Source organism: Hevea brasiliensis, chromosome 13, assembly GCF_030052815.1.
Source record: "Hevea brasiliensis isolate MT/VB/25A 57/8 chromosome 13, ASM3005281v1, whole genome shotgun sequence".
Taxonomy (NCBI): Eukaryota; Viridiplantae; Streptophyta; class Magnoliopsida; order Malpighiales; family Euphorbiaceae; genus Hevea; species Hevea brasiliensis.
Genome location: NC_079505.1, coordinates 9,091,146 through 9,111,126, shown reverse-complemented (window position 1 = coordinate 9,111,126; position 19,981 = coordinate 9,091,146). Strand labels below are relative to the sequence as shown.

The window sequence follows — 19,981 nt, the reverse complement described above, 5'->3', positions numbered from 1 at the left end:
CTTGGTTCCTCTACCAGTAATGGATTTTGATATAATTTTGGGAATGGATTGGTTGGTAACTCATTATGCCACTTTAGACTGCAGGAACAAAAAGGTGTATTTTCACATACCTGGTGTGGAAGAGTTTAGCTTTGATGGTGACAGGAGCGTGACTCCATATAATTTGGTGTCAGCAATTAGTGCTAGAAAAATGTTGAGGCGTGGATGTCAAGGGTATTTGGCATTGTTGAGAGATACATCTGTAGAAGGTGTTAACATGGAAAATGTTCCTGTTGTCAGAGAATTCATGGATGTCTTCCCTGATGAGCTTCCAGGGTTGCCACCAGAAAGGGAAATAGAGTTCTGCATTGATGTTGTGCCGGGTACAAACCCCCTATCAATGCCACCTTACAGGATGGCACCAGCAAAATTGAAAGAGCTAAAGGAGTAACTACATGAGCTTTTGGACAAGGGTTTCATACATCCGAGCACTTCACCCTGGGGCGCTCCTGTTCTATTTGTGAGAAAGAAAGATGGGTCCTTGAGGTTGTGTATTGATTATAGATAGCTGAACAAGGTGATGTGAAGAATAAGTATCCACTTCCTCGGATCGATGATCTGTTTGATCAGCTCCAAGGGGCTAGATTCTTTTCCAAAATAGACCTATGATCAGGCTACCATCAGTTGAGAATCAAGAATGAGGATGTGTCCAAGACAGCATTCAGGACAAGATATGGTCATTATGAGTTTTTGGTAATGTCTTTTGGACTCACTAATGCACCAGCAACCTTCATGGACTTGATGAACAGGGTGTTCAGGCCATTCCTGGACCGTTTTGTCATCGTATTCATAGATGACATTTTGGTATACTCTCGGACTGAGGAAGAACACATGTGGCATTTGAGGATGGTGTTGCAGACTTTGAGGGAGCACCAGCTATATGCTAAATTTTCAAAATGTGAATTTTGGCTAGAAAGCATCTCATTCTTGGGACACGTGGTTTCTAGTGAAGGCATTCAAGTGGATCCCAAGAAAATTGAGGCTGTAACTGATTGGCTTAGGCCTACAATAGTCACTGAGGTGTTAAGTTTTCTGGATCTAGCTGGCTATTATAGGTGTTTTGTGCAGGATTTTTCCAGGATAGCAGCTCCCCTAACTAAGTTAACTCGGAAGAATGTTCCATTCATTTGGACAGATGATTGTGAGGAGAGCTTTCAGAAGCTTAAAGAGTGTCTAACCACCACCCCTGTGTTGACATTACCGATGAGTGGTGAAGGATGTACCGTGTACTGTGATGCCTCCAGAGTTGGCTTAGGGTGTGTTTTGATGCAGAATGAAAAAGTAGTGGCATATGCTTCAAGGCAGCTAAAGAGGCATGAGCAGAACTACCCCACCCATTATTTGAAAATGGCGATTGTAGTCTTTACACTAAAGATCTGGAGACACTACCTATATGGTGAAGTGTGCGAGATATACACCGACCACAAGAGTTTAAAGTACATCTTTCAATAGAGGGATTTAAATTTGAGATAGAGGAGATGGATGGAGCTTCTGAAGGACTATGATTGTACCATCCAGTACCACCCTGGGAAGGCTAATGTAGTAGTAAATGCTTTGAGTAAAAAATCTTCTGGCAGCTTGGCGCACATATCAGTAGAGAAGAGACCATTGATTCAGGAATTACAAGAGTTTATGGATCAAGGTCTAATCTTAGATCTTTCAGATGAGGGGGTATTATTGGCCCATTTTTTAGTGAGACCAGACTTGCGAGACAGAGTCAGAGTTTCCCAGCACAGAGACCAACAATTGATGAAAATCATAGAAAGAGTACAGCAGGGTGAAGGTGGTGAGTTTGGATTTGCAAATTATAGCGCCCTTATGCAAGGTTCCAGGATATGTGTACCCGACGTGAACAATCTTAGAAAAGAAATCATGCGAGAGGCACACTATACACTGTACAATGTCCACCCAGGCTCCACCAAGATGTACCATGATGTGAAAGATAGCTACTGACGGAATGGCATGAAGAGAGACATAGCAGACTTTGTGTCCAAGTGCTTGACTTGTCAGAAGGTGAAGTTTGAACACCAGAGGCCGTCAGGGAAGCTGCAAGAGCTCTCTATCCCAAAATGGAAGTGGGAAATAATCACTATGGATTTTGTAACTAGGTTGCCTCGTACCACATGGGGATATGATTTGATATGGGTAATTATAGATCGTCTGACCAAATCAGCTCATTTCTTGCCTGTAAAAATCACATATTCTGTTGCACAGTACCTCCGGCTCTATGTTCAAGAAATAGTCAGATTGCATGGAGTTCCTGCTTCCATAATATCTGACAAAGGGCTCCAATTCACTTCTCGATTTTGGAGGAAGTTGTAGGAGGCACTTAGCACATAGTTAAACTTCAGTATTGCCTTCCACCCTCAGACAGACGAGCAGTCCGAAAGGACAATCCAAACACTGAAAGACATGCTTCGCCTGTGTGTTTTAGATTTTGCAGGTCAATAGGATGATCAGCTACCCTTGGTGATTTGCCTACAACAACAGTTATCATTCCAGCATAGGGATGGCACCCTATGAGGCGCTATATGGCAGAAAGTGTAGGTCTCCTCTATGTTGGACAGAAATAGGAGAAGCGAAGGTGCATGATGTAGACCTAGTGCTGTACACTTCAGAGATGGTTCCTTTAATCAGGGAGCGATTGAAAACAGCTTTCAGTAGGCAGAAGAGTTATGCAAATCCCAGACGGAGGGATGTGGAGTTTGCAGTAGGCGATTACGTATTCCTGAAGGTTTCTCCAATGAAGGGAGTCATGAGATTTGGAAAGAAGGGCAAGTTGGTACCTCGATATATTGGACCTTTTGAGGTTACTGATAGAGTTGGAGCAGTTGCCTATCGGTTGGAGTTACCACCCAACCTATCTCATGTTCATCCTGTATTTCACATCTCCATGCTCAGGAAATACATACCTAATCCTTCTCATGTGCTACAGCCAGATATAGTAGAGCTGAAGGAAGACTTGACATTTGAGGAGCAACCTGTAGCCATAGAGGACTACCAAGTGAGGCAGCTAAGATCAAAACAGATCCCTATGGTTAAGGTTTTGTGGAGGAGCCAGTCAGTGGAAGGGTGCACCTGGGAGACAGAGCGGGACATGCGTAGTAAGTACACTTATTTATTTAATGTGTAATTCTGATCTTTATTCTGCCTTGTGTAAAATTCGAGGATGAATTTTCTGTAAGGGGGGAAGAATGTAACACCCCTAATTTTTAAATTTATTATTTTATGGGTAATTATTTATATTTTGTTTTATTTAAATTTTGGGAAATTATTTGAAATTTTTTGGATTTTAGAAATCGGATTCGATTTTTCGAAAATATAAAACTTTGATGATTTTTAAAAATTAATTTAAAGACCACGTGGCAAAACTAAAAATGTATTTGGAATCTACGAATTTTTCTGAGTTTTCTAGAATTTTTTCAAAATTTTTGAGCCTCATTTTCGGTCCCAAGGCAGAGTAAAAATTCAAATTTTTGTATCCTGAATCAGACCGATCAAATCAAACTGGACTGGATCGGACCGATCGAATCAGACTGGCCCACTTCTCTTTTCTTCTTCTCTTTCGCGCGTTCCAGACAGCCCCTCCTTCTCTCCTCGTTTTCTCTCTCTTTCCTCCGCCCCTCGCCGGCCAGCCATCACTTAGCCCTCCCCCACACTCTGGCGCACCTCCCCCGCCCCTCCCCTCCGCCGGCCAATGCTCCAGGCCGCCGGAAAAGTGGCGTGAAACCTCCCCTTCATGCAGCGCGCTGTTTTGTATTTTCGACCAAAATTCGGCCTATCCGACCACCAATCGGACCGGGTCTTGTGTCAAAACCCATCTACATCTCGAGAGCTTTTCATAGACATCAAGAACACCAAAATCCATGAGCAGTTTGCCCAATTTTTGTCCGGGAAGTTTTAGCCCATTTGGATTTTTGGGCTAAATTTCTCGCAAACCGTGAACCCCACGAGAAAACTGAGAGTACCGGAGTGCTCCACTCGTTGAGAGCTTCGCGGCAATACCAATTTCAAAATTTTTCAACACCGTTTTTCGGCGAGTCCCGCGAAACTTCGTAGTGTTTTTTCGAGCACTAAATGAGCTTAGAAAATTTTGTAAAAATTTTATACTAACCCTCATGTTGTGGGCTTCGTGTAGGTACCTTCAATTAGCAGAAATTCAACGGTTGGTTGGGTCTGTAAATTTCGGGCCGAGCAGACAGGCTATCGAAAAAGTCTCAGAATTTGGTCAAGATTTTGGCTACTCCACCGTTATTTGACTTCCCGAGCGCGTTCCTGGGATCGGAATCGGCATAGGTAAACCCGAACCTTATTTTTTTCTTAATTATCTAGTGCTTGAATTCGATTAAAAATCTATAAAATATTCGTGGTAGCTTAGAAAATTATAATTTCTTTTGCATTAGCTTAATAATATTGCTAAGGACCGCAGGGCAAAGTTTTAAAATTTTTAGAGTTCATTTGGGTAGTTTTTGCAAAAGGGGTTAATTATAAGGACTAAACTGTAATTTTTCACATTATGATTGTTGACTATTTGGATGGGCCCGGGAGGGGCTATGTGATGTGATCGAATTGTTGATGTGTGATTTGTGGATATAGAAGTACATTTTAAGCCCTTTTTGCAGGTTGAGTAGGTCCTAGGTATAGGGGAGACTCTGCCAGATTTTCTGCACGACTTAGGACATCTTTGATCTTTTCTTAGTTTATATTGAGTCAAATGTATTAAACAATTGTAATAAAATTCTCAGGTGAGCCGAAACAGCCTTCCTCCTCCGCCCAACCGCTATAGTGACATCAATTTAAGTCTGTGAGTAAAATATTAATTTTAATTATAATTTTGATATTATTATATGTTTAAGCATGTCTATGCATCACTTATAAATATGTATCTATGTAGTTAAATACTAAGCACGTTTTATATTACATTCATAATTGTTGAAGTGTCATGGATGTTATTTGTGATAATTTGGAGCAGTGTGTGTACGTGGCGTGTGTGTAGTATGGTATTGGATATGGACAGGACGGGTTGATACGGCTTGAGAGACACTCGCTAGGACCCAGTCCTTCGGGGTAGACACGGCTTGAGAGACACTCGCTAGGACCCTGCATTTGGTTTATTAAGCGAAAGTCTGGCTTGAGAGACACTCGCTGGCAGAGGTTGGATTAAGAGGGTTGTATAAGGGATCAGCTCCCATATATGTATTGCTTAACAGTGTTGGGTGTGTGAGTGCTCCAAATTACCTTTTTGCTGTTATGATATGAAAATTATGACGATGTTGCATTTCACTCCACAGGGTGCATTAGCTTTAGATAGTTATAGAGATTATGATTAAAATTAGTATTTTACTCTCTGAGTCGAACGCTCACTCCTGTTCATCTATTTTTTCCAGGCTACAGGAGGATTATTTGTTGTGACTAACCTGCTCTTCTTCTTCACAGGTCCATTAATAGTACTTAATGTATTTTGTACAATTGAGTTAAATTTTAGACTCCGCATGTATTAGAAGCACTTATTTTTATTTTGGGCCTATATTATAAAAGTTATGTTGGACCTGTAAAATTATTAACTATATGCATGATGGGATTGAATGAGGGAGCTAAGCTCCCATTTGAGTTATGACATTTTGATTATGTGGAGGGTGAGCTGAGCTCCCCAATTTATTATATATTGCGTTTACAGGTAGGGCGAGTAAAAAAGTCCCCGTTGAATGGTCCATTTTATGGTTGGACTCTGTCCGGTTGAATTCTTGAAATTCGGCCCAAATGGGCCGTAGAGTTGGGTTGAGGAATAGTTAGGCTTACTACGGGCCTCGGGGGCTTTAGGCTGGCCCAGGTCCTAGTGTCGGTCCGGCCCATAGGTTGGGTCGTGACATATATAATATATCTCAAAAATAAAAAATAAAATAGAATAAATTATATGTTCAAAACCAGTTCTTCAGTTCAGTTTCAATTTGGTTTTGGTTCTGATTCAATTTTAATTTGATTCTTGATGAAAAATTAAAATCGAATCAAAATAATAAAATAAATTAGGATCGGTTCAATTTTTTTATTTCGATTCAATTCAATTCAAAATTCCAAGAATCATACGTAACCCTACCTGATACTCGCTTTCGAAGGTCTTAGGAACCAAAATCTCATTCTAATTCAAAATTCTCCAAATTAATTTTAATGATCATTTCGAGTCTCACTATCATTTGTTATAATTTTGTAATGGTTGACAGATAATTTTGTAATTTTTTTTGAACAAATTAATTGATTGATGGTGATAATTTTATAATAGTTAACTAATAAAATCGTTCCATATAACTATAAAAATGAAACATTTAATGAATATAGTGACAAAAATAAATAATTTAATTTTGTAAAAATAAAATTTGCATATTGCTATTAATTAAAATATAAGATTAATATTTATTATGAATTATTGAATTCAAAATATTTTGATTGCCTAAAATAAAAAAGTTTCTCTAATTTATTTCAAATTTAATTTTTTAAAAACAATTATAAAAAGTAAATTTAATTAAAATTATAAATTAAATAAAATAATGACATGGTTTTAACTTCAAATATTGTGAAAGAAAAACTTTTTTCCAACCTGAGTTTAAGAAATTTCAGTAAAGAGAAGATTTTAATAATAGCAATGAGATTATGTGAACAAAACCACTAAAACTTTAAATTGACGAAGAAAAAAGAGATAATTTTGCTAAAAATTTCAAAGAATAGAAGTTGATGGTCATGAATTTATTAGAAGAGAAAAATAATAAAATAAAATTGATGAAAAAGAAGAAGCTACTAAGCTGGTTTGAATTTATTTTTTTTTTTTACAAGGGGATTGTATTTAAGTGTCAATATCATTATTTTAATAGAATAATAAAGAATTTGAGAGGTTTTTTATAAAATTATTAATAGACCTTTAAAACTTTTAAAACACTCGAGGTTCAAATTTATTTTTTTTTTCAAAATTAGCATTATAATCTTAAAAATTTTAAGGGCTCAAAATTCCTTTTGACCCAACATAGATACATCATTGGTTCAATGCCCAACAAAATTTAATAAAAATAGTAAATTTTTATAAAAAAAAAAAAATACCACTACATTCTTAAAAATTTTCAAAATTTTAGGAAGGCCATTGCCTTCGTTACCCCTATGTGCATCCATCCTAATTGCATGTGATCTACATGTTGAAGCTCTTAGCATATTGTTGATTTAAAAAAAAAAAAAAAAAAAAAATTAGTTGGTGACCCGTAATAAGGCGCGGGTACACAGCTTGTCATTTATTAAATTGATTGTGATTCTAATAAAATAATATAGAAATAGATATTTCTTTTCTGAATAGTATACAAATAGAAGTATATTTATTTTTATGAAAATAAAATAACCTTTGAAAATGGACTCTCTTCCCACGATTGTCTTGCATTTTGGACCTAGGTTTTATTTTATCTTTGGGCTACTAGAGAGAGAGAGAGAGAGAGAGAGAGAGAGAGAAGGGTGTTGGAAGTCTCACCATTAGCATTTTTAATTAATTTTTAATTTATTTTGCCATTAATTAAATTTTTTGCTTTCTAATCGAATAAGTATAATTTTTTAAAACTTATTATTATACCTTTTCTTGACTATATTACATTAAGTTTATAATTAAATTAATATTATACATTAATAATATAACACATAATTTTTATAAAAATATGACCTGATAAAAGATTAATTCTTAATTGATAAATATTTATAAATATAATTAATTAAAATAATATTAAAATTAAAATTTTTATTTAAATAATTAAATATAATATTTAAAATACATAGTATTATATTATTCATTAAAAAATTAACAGAAAATTATATATATAAAAAAATAAATTATGAGTCTATGTAATGAGTATAATAACATATAACTTATATTGCAGAAAAAGTCTATATACTTATTAAAAAAAAATTACATTTATCTAATAATCTAATATCTAAAGTGAACGAAAATTTATTCTCATTCAATAATGAAGGCAAATAAATAAATAAAAAATTTAATAATAAATTCAAAATATAAAAATATTTAAAAAATTGTCACAAGTAATAAAAGAATACTGTTTTTACTTACTTTTATCTTTATATATAAAATGATTATGAACATTTTTTTATTATATATATATATATATATATATATATATATATATATATTTCCAGATCTGTCCTGTGTAACAATGTACGTAAGATGTAAATTATAAGAGACCTAGAAATACAGATGGTGGCAAAGTTGCATTATTTTATATATCGGAAAGATCCCTGCTGCTGCCGCGAACCACTGATAATTGTCTAGCTCATGTGCATGAACGAGTGGAGTGGCGAATAGTAAGGTTTATCTGCAATAAATATATGATTACCCATAATCTAATATATTTTTTTTCTTTTGGTAATGAATCTTCCCCATGTTATCTTCCTTGTGTAGCAGAGAATCCTGTGTCCCTCCAAGACAATTCTTGGTTGAAAATATTTCTTTCTTCGTCGCTGTCCTTTTCATGTCTGCATCAAACCGTATTTGGCTACTTACAGTAATCCATCAAATTAGATTTAAAAGTACAAAAAAATCTCATTTTTTATTTCCAAAAGATTAAAATAATATCGAATCTATCGACCAGTTGAACAAATTAACTGCTACCTGCTTCTTCATCTATGCCTCCTTTTCCAGTGGAGATACAAGAAAGCCCCCCCATAATTATCTCCTCTCTCTCTCTCTCTCTCTCTCTCGCCACACACACAATTCTTCTTTTTCTTCTTCTTCGTTAGCCATGATTACAGGTAAGGACATTTACGATGTTCTTGCTGCGATTGTTCCTCTATATGTTGCTATGATACTTGCCTATGGCTCAGTCCGATGGTGGAAAATCTTCACCCCCGATCAATGCTCTGGTATTAACCGTTTTGTGGCAGTCTTTGCGGTTCCTTTACTCTCTTTCCATTTCATCTCTTCTAACGACCCTTACGCCATGAACTATCGCTTCATTGCGGCCGATTCTCTCCAGAAAGTAGTCATTCTTGCGGCTCTGTTTCTTTGGCAAGCTTTCAGCAAACGTGGCAACCTTGAGTGGATGATCACTCTCTTCTCTCTTTCTGCCCTCCCCAACACTTTGGTCATGGGCATCCCTCTTCTGAAAGCCATGTATGGAGATTTCTCGGGGAGTCTAATGGTTCAAATTGTGGTCTTGCAAAGTGTAGTTTGGTATACTCTAATGCTCTTCATGTTCGAATATAGAGGAGCCAAATTACTTATCTCCGATCAATTCCCTGAAACAGCAGGTTCCATTACCTCCTTCAGAGTTGATTCTGACGTCATTTCGCTAAATGGTCGAGAACCATTACAAGCAGATGCTGAGATCGGGGACGATGGTAAGCTCCATGTGGTTGTCAAAAGATCTAGCGCCTCGTCAATGGTGTCTTCCTTTAACAAGTCACACGGACTAAACTCAATAACATCCATGACCCCAAGAGCTTCGAATCTTACAGGTGTAGAGATCTATTCAGTGCAATCTTCTCGAGAGCCAACACCAAGGGCTTCAAGTTTTAACCAGACGGATTTTTATGCCATGTTTGCTAGCAAGGCCGCAAGTCCCAAGCACGGATACACAAATAGTTTTCAGGGAGCTATTGGCGATGTTTACTCTTTGCAATCTTCTAAAGGAGCCACGCCTAGAGCATCAAATTTTGATGAGGACATGTTGAGGATTGGGAAGAAAAGAGGCGGGAGAAGTATGAGTGGTGAGTTGTTTAATGCTTACCCCCCTCCTAATCCCATGTTTTCAGGATCTACTAGTGGAGGTCCTAGAAAAAAGGAAAGTGGTGCGATGCCTAACAAGGAGCTCCACATGTTTGTCTGGAGCTCAAGTGCCTCACCGGTTTCTGAAGGGAATCTGAGACATGCAGTTCATCGAGCTGCCTCCACTGACTTTGGGGGCATAGATTCTTCTAAAGTCGGTCTTCAACATGAAACTAGTGCCGCTTCAAGAGGTTAGCCAAATCCCATCTGCAACCTCATTTCATTTTTGGTTATTTCTAACTAGTTCTGTTATAAATTTGATATCCAGCCATGCACGAATTAATTGAAAATATGAGTCCCGCTGGGAAAATGAATGCAGAAAAGGAGCTCGACATAGAGGATGGGCAAAAGTTTGCAGCAAGTGGTTCCCCCTTCAATTGCCAAAAGAAGATGGATATGGAAGGCGATGGATCAAGAAAGCACCAGATGCCTCCTGCAAGTGTCATGACAAGGCTCATACTAATCATGGTCTGGAGGAAGCTGATAAGAAACCCTAACACATATTCAAGCCTTTTGGGCGTGGTGTGGTCTCTCATATCTTTCAGGTAAACTAATATATGAACCCTAGCTAATATACCTGTGAATCGACTAAATATTCCTTCAAATTAAATTGGATGAAATTTGTTGCCTGCAGATGGAACATCCAAATGCCGTCAATTGTAAGAGGGTCCATATCAATATTATCAGATGCCGGTTTAGGAATGGCCATGTTCAGTCTAGGTTTTTTTTTTCTTTTTTTGGAAGGCTTGTATAATAATTATTTTTTTTTTCTTTTCAATCAATTTTTTTCTACTAATTGATAATATTTCACCTAATTAAACAGGTTTATTCATGGCTTTGCAACCAAAAATTATAGCTTGTGGAAAATCTGTAGCGACTTTTGCCATGGCTGTAAGGTTTCTGACTGGTCCTGCTGTAATAGCTGCAACCTCCATTGCTACTGGTCTTCGTGGTCCTCTTCTACATGTGGCGATTGTTCAGGTTAAAACCCATTAAAAAAAATTACTGTTTTAATTAATTGATCAATGTGATCAAATGAACTCAACTTGCAGGGCTTTTAACTACGATTTTTTTTTTTTTATTACCCAATTCATTCTTTCATCTTCTATCCAAATTGTAATTGATCTTTTAATTACATTTTACTGGCAGGCGGCTCTTCCCCAAGGGATCGTTCCATTTGTATTTGCAAAGGAATACAATGTCCACGCTGACATACTTAGCACTGCGTAAGTTACTCTGTTTACCTTTATGAAATAAACCAAGAAACTAGTTAAAACACGACAATTTTTATTTTAAACTTTTAAATTTAAGGATCAAAAATTGAAAAAAATGTTAATTTAAAATTAAAAAAAATTATAATATATATTAAAGTAAATGTTGATTAATTAACGTTTTTAGCTTATATATTATTCGCTAGCAAGATAAAATTTCTTTTTTCATTTCAATGTGTTTACAGGGTTATCTTCGGAATGTTGATTGCCTTGCCCATTACAATACTCTATTACGTACTTCTCGGCCTTTGACTTCCAAGAAAACAAGGCAATAGGAGAGAATATATTAAAGTACTTAAAAAATTTTGGGCATTGGAATTGGCAATACACAGACATTGCACAATCAGCTGCATGTGACCTCTGCTGTAATCACTTTCTGCAATGCTATTTATTTATTTTTACCAGCTTACATGCATATGGTTAGTTATAGTGGAAAGCAGAATACTCTAACTAGCTAGGCATTTAACAACTTGAATGAACTACTTAGCTTTCACTAAACATTGTTTTATTCTTAAAATTATTTGTGCCATTTCTACTTTCTAGAGTTGCGAAAGGAACGCACAGATGCTTTTCACACACAAACATATATATAACTTGTTTGTTTGGCTTTGGCATTCTTGCATAGGATTCACATCCTGAATTGTCAATAATATGGTGCAGTCGAAGGTCTTTTTTCTTTTTTTTAGAGTCAAAGGTACTCTTAATAATTAATTCAAAAAGGAAATCACCATTGTATATGAATTTGGTGTACAAAATACATAAATAGATTGTAGGATGGGTTGGAATCCGTTATTCTCATTATTTGGAAACTATTATTTTATAAGAATATAATGTAATTGATTTATTTTTTTTTATCAATTTTCATATTTGAGAATCTATTAGCTTCATTTGGAAAAAAAATCATTTGCAAAAAGAAAAAATTTAATTTAATTCTCATACAATCATATTATTTTTAGCATTATGTTTATTTTTTAAATAATTTTTTAAATTTAAAAAAACAAATTCTTTCACCTATTAGGTTAAACATAAGAATTAAAAAAATTAATTAAATTAAAATTCTAATTTTCAAATAAAGAAAATAAGTGAAAGAATTCAATTTTTTAACTAAAATAAAAAAATTTTTAAAAACCATAAAATCATACTAAAAGTAATATGAATTAAATTGAATTCTTTTCTTGCCAAACTAAGCAACTATATATAAAACAATTCACCTAAACAAAACACGGTGTTCATATTAGCTTTATGATACTTTGTTCTATAGATGTAAAGGAACGACGATAAAGGTTATCATTTAGGCTCGAACATGTTTTTAATTAATAAGTGCATTCAATAAACAAGGTATAGGAATAATAAAAATTATTTTATTTGTGTATTCAAGGTAAATTACTGTGTGTTCTTAATGTATGCACTTCAATTTACTCACAAAAGTGTATATTTCATCTTCCTAAAATTTAAATATTAACTGCTTTTTATTTATTTATTTTTTTAAACTAAACATTCATTAAATCATGAAGAAAAATCAACAAACAAAGCATGAGAAATAAACAAAGGGGGGATAGGACCCCATGTCATGGCCCAAAATTTTGTGTCGCAACCGGTGCATAATTTAAGTATTTTTAAATCATACAAACCCTATCAGAGTATCTTGAATAAATATATTGTCACTTACTAACCCTAAAAAAATAGATAAAATCCAAATAAATAAAACAATGAATAAACAATATAAATATCCCATAAGTAAACTACGGAGTCTCTACAGATTTTAAATAAAAAATTAAACTGTTTAATAAACTAAACTAATTATTAGCCTGAGGAAACATGAATTCGGGCATACCATGAGAACAAATCAAAAATTATCTCTCTCCAGAAAATAGACTGAATATTTGGATCAGCTACAGAATTTTACTAATCTGAAATAGATAACAGACAGAGAAAACATGATTTGAGCTAATGCTCAGTGAATGATAATTATAGCACACAACGGAATAGGAACAGACAGACGCTTGATTAATTTGACAATAAATTTTTTATTCAATAAAATCATGCTTATTCTATCAAAATCATTAGTAAAATAATTTCATAAAATATATATATAAAAGAAATTCATTCAATAAAATTTTTATGGTCCAATACATCAGGGTGATGATACCCCACATCACCAAAGGCCAAATGGTAAGCACGCTACCAGATATTAGATACATTTCTCCTCCTTCACAGATATCAATGCATATGATACTAATGCAAACCATAAATTGCAATTATGAATGACTCAATAATGCAACCTAATACCGTGATAGTCCACACGGTGGGGCCAGATAACAGATATAAATACTGAGTACAGGTACCAATTCAAAATAGAAAATCAATTTATACAAATCAATCAAAATCAACAAAAATTTTCAGATAGCAAATAATAACTGATAATACAATTCCAACAGTTTATTTCAATAATTTCAGAGAGTCAATAAGATCAAATCAATCTTAAATCAATTCAATATAACACATCGGTAAATTTTATAGTCAGATATCAATCAATATAAAGATATTAAAGGCCTGTTCCCGGAATCTTAATGGCTCTAATGCAGAGATAATTGACAAAATCAATTATTTAATCAAAATCAGAATAAAATTCAATAATAAAATAAAACTGTAGAAAATAACATGTAAAATAATTATTAAAACATTGATTTAAAATTTCATTTAATAACAAATTTAATGCTAAGAAATTTTAGAAGGGACTAAAACGATAACATGTACTATAACTACCACTCACCTGAAACCTCATAGACAATAGTTATATTCAATGAAAGAGAAACAATTTTATCTGACAGATTAAATAGTTGAATCTCTTATATACCCAGAATATAGCAAAATTTGATCACTAAACTAATATGATAGACCTATTGAATATATATAAAAATTCTATTTGGAAATCAAAGTTGATAATAATAATAATAATATTATTAATGAAATTAATAAAAATAGATTAATTTTAAAAAAATATATAAAAAATAAAAGTAAAAAAATAATATAATAATAACTTTAACAACAATTATATATATATATATATATATATATATATATATATATATAACAATAAATAAAAGATGATGAAAATACATGTTGAGAGTATTTGGTAGAAAAATGAGATGATAAACAGGCTTTAAGAGCAAAGTTTAGCAGAAAGAGATTATTAGGGTATATATATTTTAAGAGTTCTATTAGGTATAGAATAGGATAAAAGTTATTATTGAACTGGGTTGTTCAGATTACAAATATATATTTAATTTCAAAAATAATATATATATATATTATTTTTATCCTCTACAAATTAATAGACTTTATTGGCCGCGGGTAGCAACACCTCTCCCAATAACAGCTCCAGACTTAGGCATAGAAAATAGATCTGAAATCCTGACCCAGTCTAAATTCAATGCCTCTACTGTCTATGAATGGAACATAGATGGTATGTCTGAATACAACATCTTGAATTTGCTCCAAAGAAATGACCATGGCAACAAATGCTTACAAAACCCAAACTGGAACCCAGACAGAGCTATTCTTGAACTCCTCATTGCAGGATTTTCTGGTGAGCTCAAAGGATGGTGGGATTATCATCTCACGAACCTACAAAAATCTGAGATTCTAGAATCCATACAAACTCAAGAAGATGGCGTGCCAATTCTTGATGAGTTAGGCCAACCAATCCCAGATGCAGTAGCCACCTTGATTGTAACAATTTCCTTACATTTCGTAGGTGACCCATCTCATCTTAAGGATAAAAATGCCGAACTCCTTTCAAATCTTAGATGCAAAAAACTGAGTGATTTTCAGTATTACAAAACCACTTTCCTTACTAGGGTAATGCTTAAAGAAGATTCTAGTCAGCCCTTTTGGAAAGAGAAATTCCTTGCTGGACTTCCGATCCTTTTAGGAGAAAAGGTTAGGAATAAAATTAAGGAAGCATTTGGAAATCAAATCCCGTATGATAAACTAACCTATGGTGAACTAGTCAGTCTCACTCAAAAAGAAGGTTTAAAAATCTGTCAGGATTTGAAATTACAAAAACATTTGAAATGGGAAATGAGAAAAACTCGTCAAGAGTTAGGATCTTTCTGCAAACAATTTGAAATAGGAACCAAAAACCCTACCTGCATCGTGGAGGAAGTTGTAGCAGAAAACCTTACAAAAAATCATCCCAAAAATACAAAAACTCTTCAAAACCAGAAAAAGATTCCTATTACAAAAAACCTTCAAAAAAGACTAGCAAACCTAGTCCTCAATCCAAAACAAAGTTCAAAAATTGGACTTGTTACAAATGTGGTAACAAAGGCCACACTGCAAATTTTTGCAAATTAAACAAAAAACTTCATAAGTTGCAATTAGAAGAAGAAGTTATTAATAAGATAACTGCTCTTTTGATTGAAACTGAAGGTGAGTCCAGTAATTTTGAACCCACAGAAGAAGGATTACAAGTTGATGAATTAATCACAAGTTCATCATCCAGTTCAGAAAATGAACTGTTTACAAAACAAAAATTGAAAATCAATGTTCTTTCAAAAGACCAGAAGTTACTCTTAGAAATCCTTACACAGGTTGAAGATTCTCAACTACAACAGGAATTTTTAGGAAAACTTTTAAAAACTTTTGAAGAACAACCAATACAAAAACCCTCTATTCTGCCTTCTATTTCAAAAAACACATATGACCTTACGGCCATATTAGGTAGAAAGAAGACTTCAAAACAACCAACTGTTTCAGTCCAAAGCCTCCAGGAAGAAATAACAGCTGTTAAGATTGAACTTAACAAGCTTAAAGAAAAACAGGCACAGGACTCAGAAACAATTCAAAAATTACTTTCAAAACAAATCAATGAAGAAATCGAAGAAGAAGATGAAGAAAATACTTTAGAAATTCAAAACATTGAAAAACCTACAAAAGAATTTCTCTTCATCCTTAATGAGATTTCTTTCAGAAAATATTTGATTAGAATTTCGATAGTTTTTTCAAAAGATTTCAGGATTGATACAATTGCCTTATTTGATACAGGTGCAGATATAAATTGTATTAGAGAAGGTATTGTTCCAGAAAAATTCCAAGAAAAAACTACTGAAAATCTTTCAGCTGCAAACAATTCCAAAATCAAAATCAAATACAAAACAGAGGCTTCAATAGCTAGTTCAAATCTTCTTCTACAAACTTCATTTGTTTTAATAAAAGATATCAGTCATAGTGTCATTTTAGGGACTCCTTTCATTAATTTCATTACTCCCTACAAAGTCAACTATGATAGCATTTCTTTTAAAACAAAGAATCAAAACCTTGTTTTTCCTTTTGTTGAAAAACCCAAAACAGAGAATTTGAATATCATAAAGGCTTATTCCATTTTTGATAATCAAATAAATGTTTTGGAACAGGAAACAAGACAACATTTACAAAAAACATTCTTTTTAAACAAGCTTGTTTTCAAAAATCAATTTGATTACTGCTTATTACAAACTAACCCTCATGAGTTTTTGCAGATGACAGAATCACCCAACAATGGAGATTTAGTCCATTTTGGACCAATAGTCCTCTCCAAAACTCCTGCTCAGAAATTCAGAATTAATGTAGCCAGAACTGCATATGTTCCCTCAGAGAGGCACCAATGTTTATTAGATAATCTTTGGACTCTAATACAAAACAAACGATTGGGAGTTTCAGCTCTCAATGCACTTTGTATTGAGTTTGAAGAAGCTAATAATTATGTGGCTGACCTCCTTAGCAGAATTAAATATCATGAGGATCATATCATGGTAGCTCAATCATTCATTGAGTTTTTACAAAACCAGATTTTATACAAATCCATTACATCCAGAATTAGTCCATCAGATCCATCCACTTCTAACCAAAATCATCACCTTGAATTACAAAAACAGGAATTTGAAGGCCTAGGATCCCCACTGGATTCTAGTGTAAAAATTCAAAGGCGAAGGACTGAAGGCCTAGGATACCCACGGCTTTCTAGTGTAAAATTACCATTGGCCCCAGCGGTCAATGTGAAAAATTATCACCAGTGAAGTCCTCTTTGCTTCACTTGGTGCCAATAGTCCTTAGCACATTTCCAAACCCGTTGTCTTTCAAGAAATTCGGGCAACAAGTTCTCAACGGTCTTCCTCAAGAGATCATGAGCAAATCCTCCAAAACATCATCCGATCAGAATCAAAGAAACGGTGGATGTTTTCCAAAAAGGTCTCAACTTTACAAAAAGCAATCAGCAAGGTCAAAATGGATGGTCATGGGAATGGGAGTACTACTCAAAACCCCGTTTCCACTGCACTCAGGAACGTCACAACCTGCGACCTCTGTGCTATCCAAATTGTGAACACAGCTTAGATTTCAGCATTCCCCGCTTCAAAACCACTCGGATGTGCGGTGCCGGTATCTAGACGCGAGAACTCTTCAAATGGGGCATGTTAGCTGAGTCAGAGTTACAAAATCGATTGTGAAATGACAAGGTTTTGGGAAATAGAGTCCTTCAAGAAGTCAGAAGACTATTATTACTCCAGAAACCAGTCAACTTACAAATAATTTCAACACCTCCAGAAGTATTAGCAAATGGAGAGCTCCAACAAGCAATCCATTACTTCTACCTGGATACAAAACTTCCTCCTCTCTATCATATTCCAGATTGGCCATGCAATCATGAAGATTATTTCGTCCAACTCAACAAATGGCGAGCAAAGACGATGCGTTGACAATGGCGAAAATATAGATATCGAGTATATACTAGTCCATACAGGTACATATTCTCGGATATTCGTTCATTACGAACATTTGCCGAATCCAAAACCCTTTCACATTGAAACCCAGTATGAAAATTACATGGTCCAATATGAAAGCTACTACGACTTATCTTACGTCTCGTCAGATGTGAAACAAGTGATGATGAGGAAACATGGCACAACCTACAAAATATGTTGGAAGGCTAACACGAGTGGTCCAAGCTCCACTCCGATAAAAAAAAAAAAAAAAAAAAAAAAAAGAAGAATAAAAATAAAAAAAAAGAAAAAGAAAAATAAAAAGAAAAGAAAAAGAAAAAGAAAAAGAAAGAATTTAAGACCGGCAAAAGAAATTTATGGCGGCAAAATTATCTATCTTACTTTTATTCTCTTTTCTACTTTTATTTTTACTCTTTGTAAATTTGAACTTTTACCTTTCTCTTTATTCTCTTTTGTAATCATTTTTACTTTGTTTCCTTTTACTTTATTTCAAAACCAGACAGGACACTGTTCACCTGTCATATCTTGTACTGTTCACTTTTTACTGTTCGCATGTGAAGGAGACAAGAATCACTGTTCACACGTGAAGGCATCAAGTGGCAGACACTGTACAAACTTTTCGAAATTACAAAAATGCCCCTGGACCCTTCTATTTAAGGAGGCATTCATCCAAGGCAAGGAGAGAGCTTTCTTTGGAACTTCAGAGCTTTTACAAAGGAGCCAAAGCTTCTCCAAGCTTCTCCATCCCCAAGCATCTCAAGTCCTAGAGAGTTCTCGCCGAGGTTCAGAAGGAGCAAGAAGGTCGATTCACTTCCCATCTAGCCCTACCTCTACCTCATCTACAAACTTACAAACCCTTGTACTTCCTTGTAGTAGATCTTAGGAAGCTCATGTGTTGAGCAACCTTTGTAAGTTCTACCCGGAATTACATCTCCAAAACCTTTGTACAAATCTTACAAATTTTATAAGATTTTGAAGTAAGTTTTCTTCAATTTCTTTTACAAAATTTCTTTAGCATGCATATGGTCGGTTCAACCGCCTGATCTGCATAAATATACGTATATATATTCATAACGGACTGGCTCTGCCGCCTATTGAATATATACATGTATATTCATATTTAAATTTACAAATTTAATTTTTATCTTTGTTAAGTATATATATTCTTAACGGACTGGCTCTGCCGCCTATAGAATATATATATTTAATCTTTAATTTTCATTTCTGAAGATTTCCTTTCTTTGTGCATTTTGTTTATTTCTTTAGTTATTTATATATTGTTCAAGATCTAGATTATTGCTTCTTCCCTGTTAGCTCATCCCCCTTTCGATTTCTGGGTCTCCTTGGTATCAGAGCCTGGGGGGGAAAAGGTTCTATTTAAGGTTCGGATTCACATTTAAACATTTTGAGAGGTTGGTAAGATGATCTTAAGGTGATAAGACAGCTTCTTTAGAGGTGTAAATAGGCCTGGGTTGTAAGTCCCGTGTTTAGCCGAGAGGCGTTTTAGAGGCGATGATTCTGGTGCGGTTACCTCACTTAACTCAAAAGATCAACTGGTAAAATTCTTTAAGTATGAATCCAATTTTACAGAGATGCTTTCTTCTTCAAACTCTTCTACCTCGTCCTCCGAGTCGAGAAAGATAGTTAATAGTGAAGAAATAGTAATCGAAAATTTTGAAAAATGTATAGATAATTGGGAAATTCCAAAAGTACAAAAGGATCAAATCTATCAGACTACAAAACTCAATTTTTCAAAAGGATTTCAAAATCAAAACTGAAGAAAGAGATCTTCAGATTACAAAACCCTTTGAGACGATTTCTCTTCTGTCTCAAAAATCCTTACAAAAACACCGTGAAAAACAATACAAATACATCCACATAGGTTTAGTCCAAGTTGGAATTAAACCGCTTACAAAAGAAGGGTTGAACACCTCAATCCTAGCAGTTCTTAGAGATACTAGGTTCATAAACTTCCAGGACTCCTTGCTTAGTTCAGTCGAGTCTAGTTTATGCAATGGACCAATATCTTTTGATTGCTATCCAAATTTTCTTGTTTCCTTAAGCAGCGGTAATATTACAAAATCTCTTGTTTTACAAATCAAAACTCA

The 19,981-nt window shown here is 34.4% G+C and overlaps 1 protein-coding gene across 2 annotated transcripts; it reads left to right on the top strand.

Annotated features, from left to right (window-relative positions):
- Positions 1-8,720: 8,720 nt before the first annotated feature.
- On the top strand, positions 8,721-11,610 carry LOC110642375 (auxin efflux carrier component 2-like). 2 transcript variants are annotated; one of them, XM_021794400.2, is made up of 6 exons: positions 8,721-10,032; positions 10,161-10,386; positions 10,476-10,561; positions 10,665-10,822; positions 10,991-11,067; positions 11,298-11,610. In XM_021794400.2, the coding sequence occupies exons 1-6, from the start codon at positions 8,817-8,819 to the stop codon at positions 11,362-11,364; spliced, it is 1,830 nt and encodes a 609-aa protein (XP_021650092.1). In that variant the 5' UTR covers positions 8,721-8,816; the 3' UTR covers positions 11,365-11,610. The 2 variants fall into 2 exon arrangements, with proteins under 2 accessions (XP_021650092.1, XP_021650089.2); XM_021794397.2 differs by having other exon boundaries at positions 10,110-10,386.
- The last annotated feature ends 8,371 nt before the right edge of the window (positions 11,611-19,981 follow it).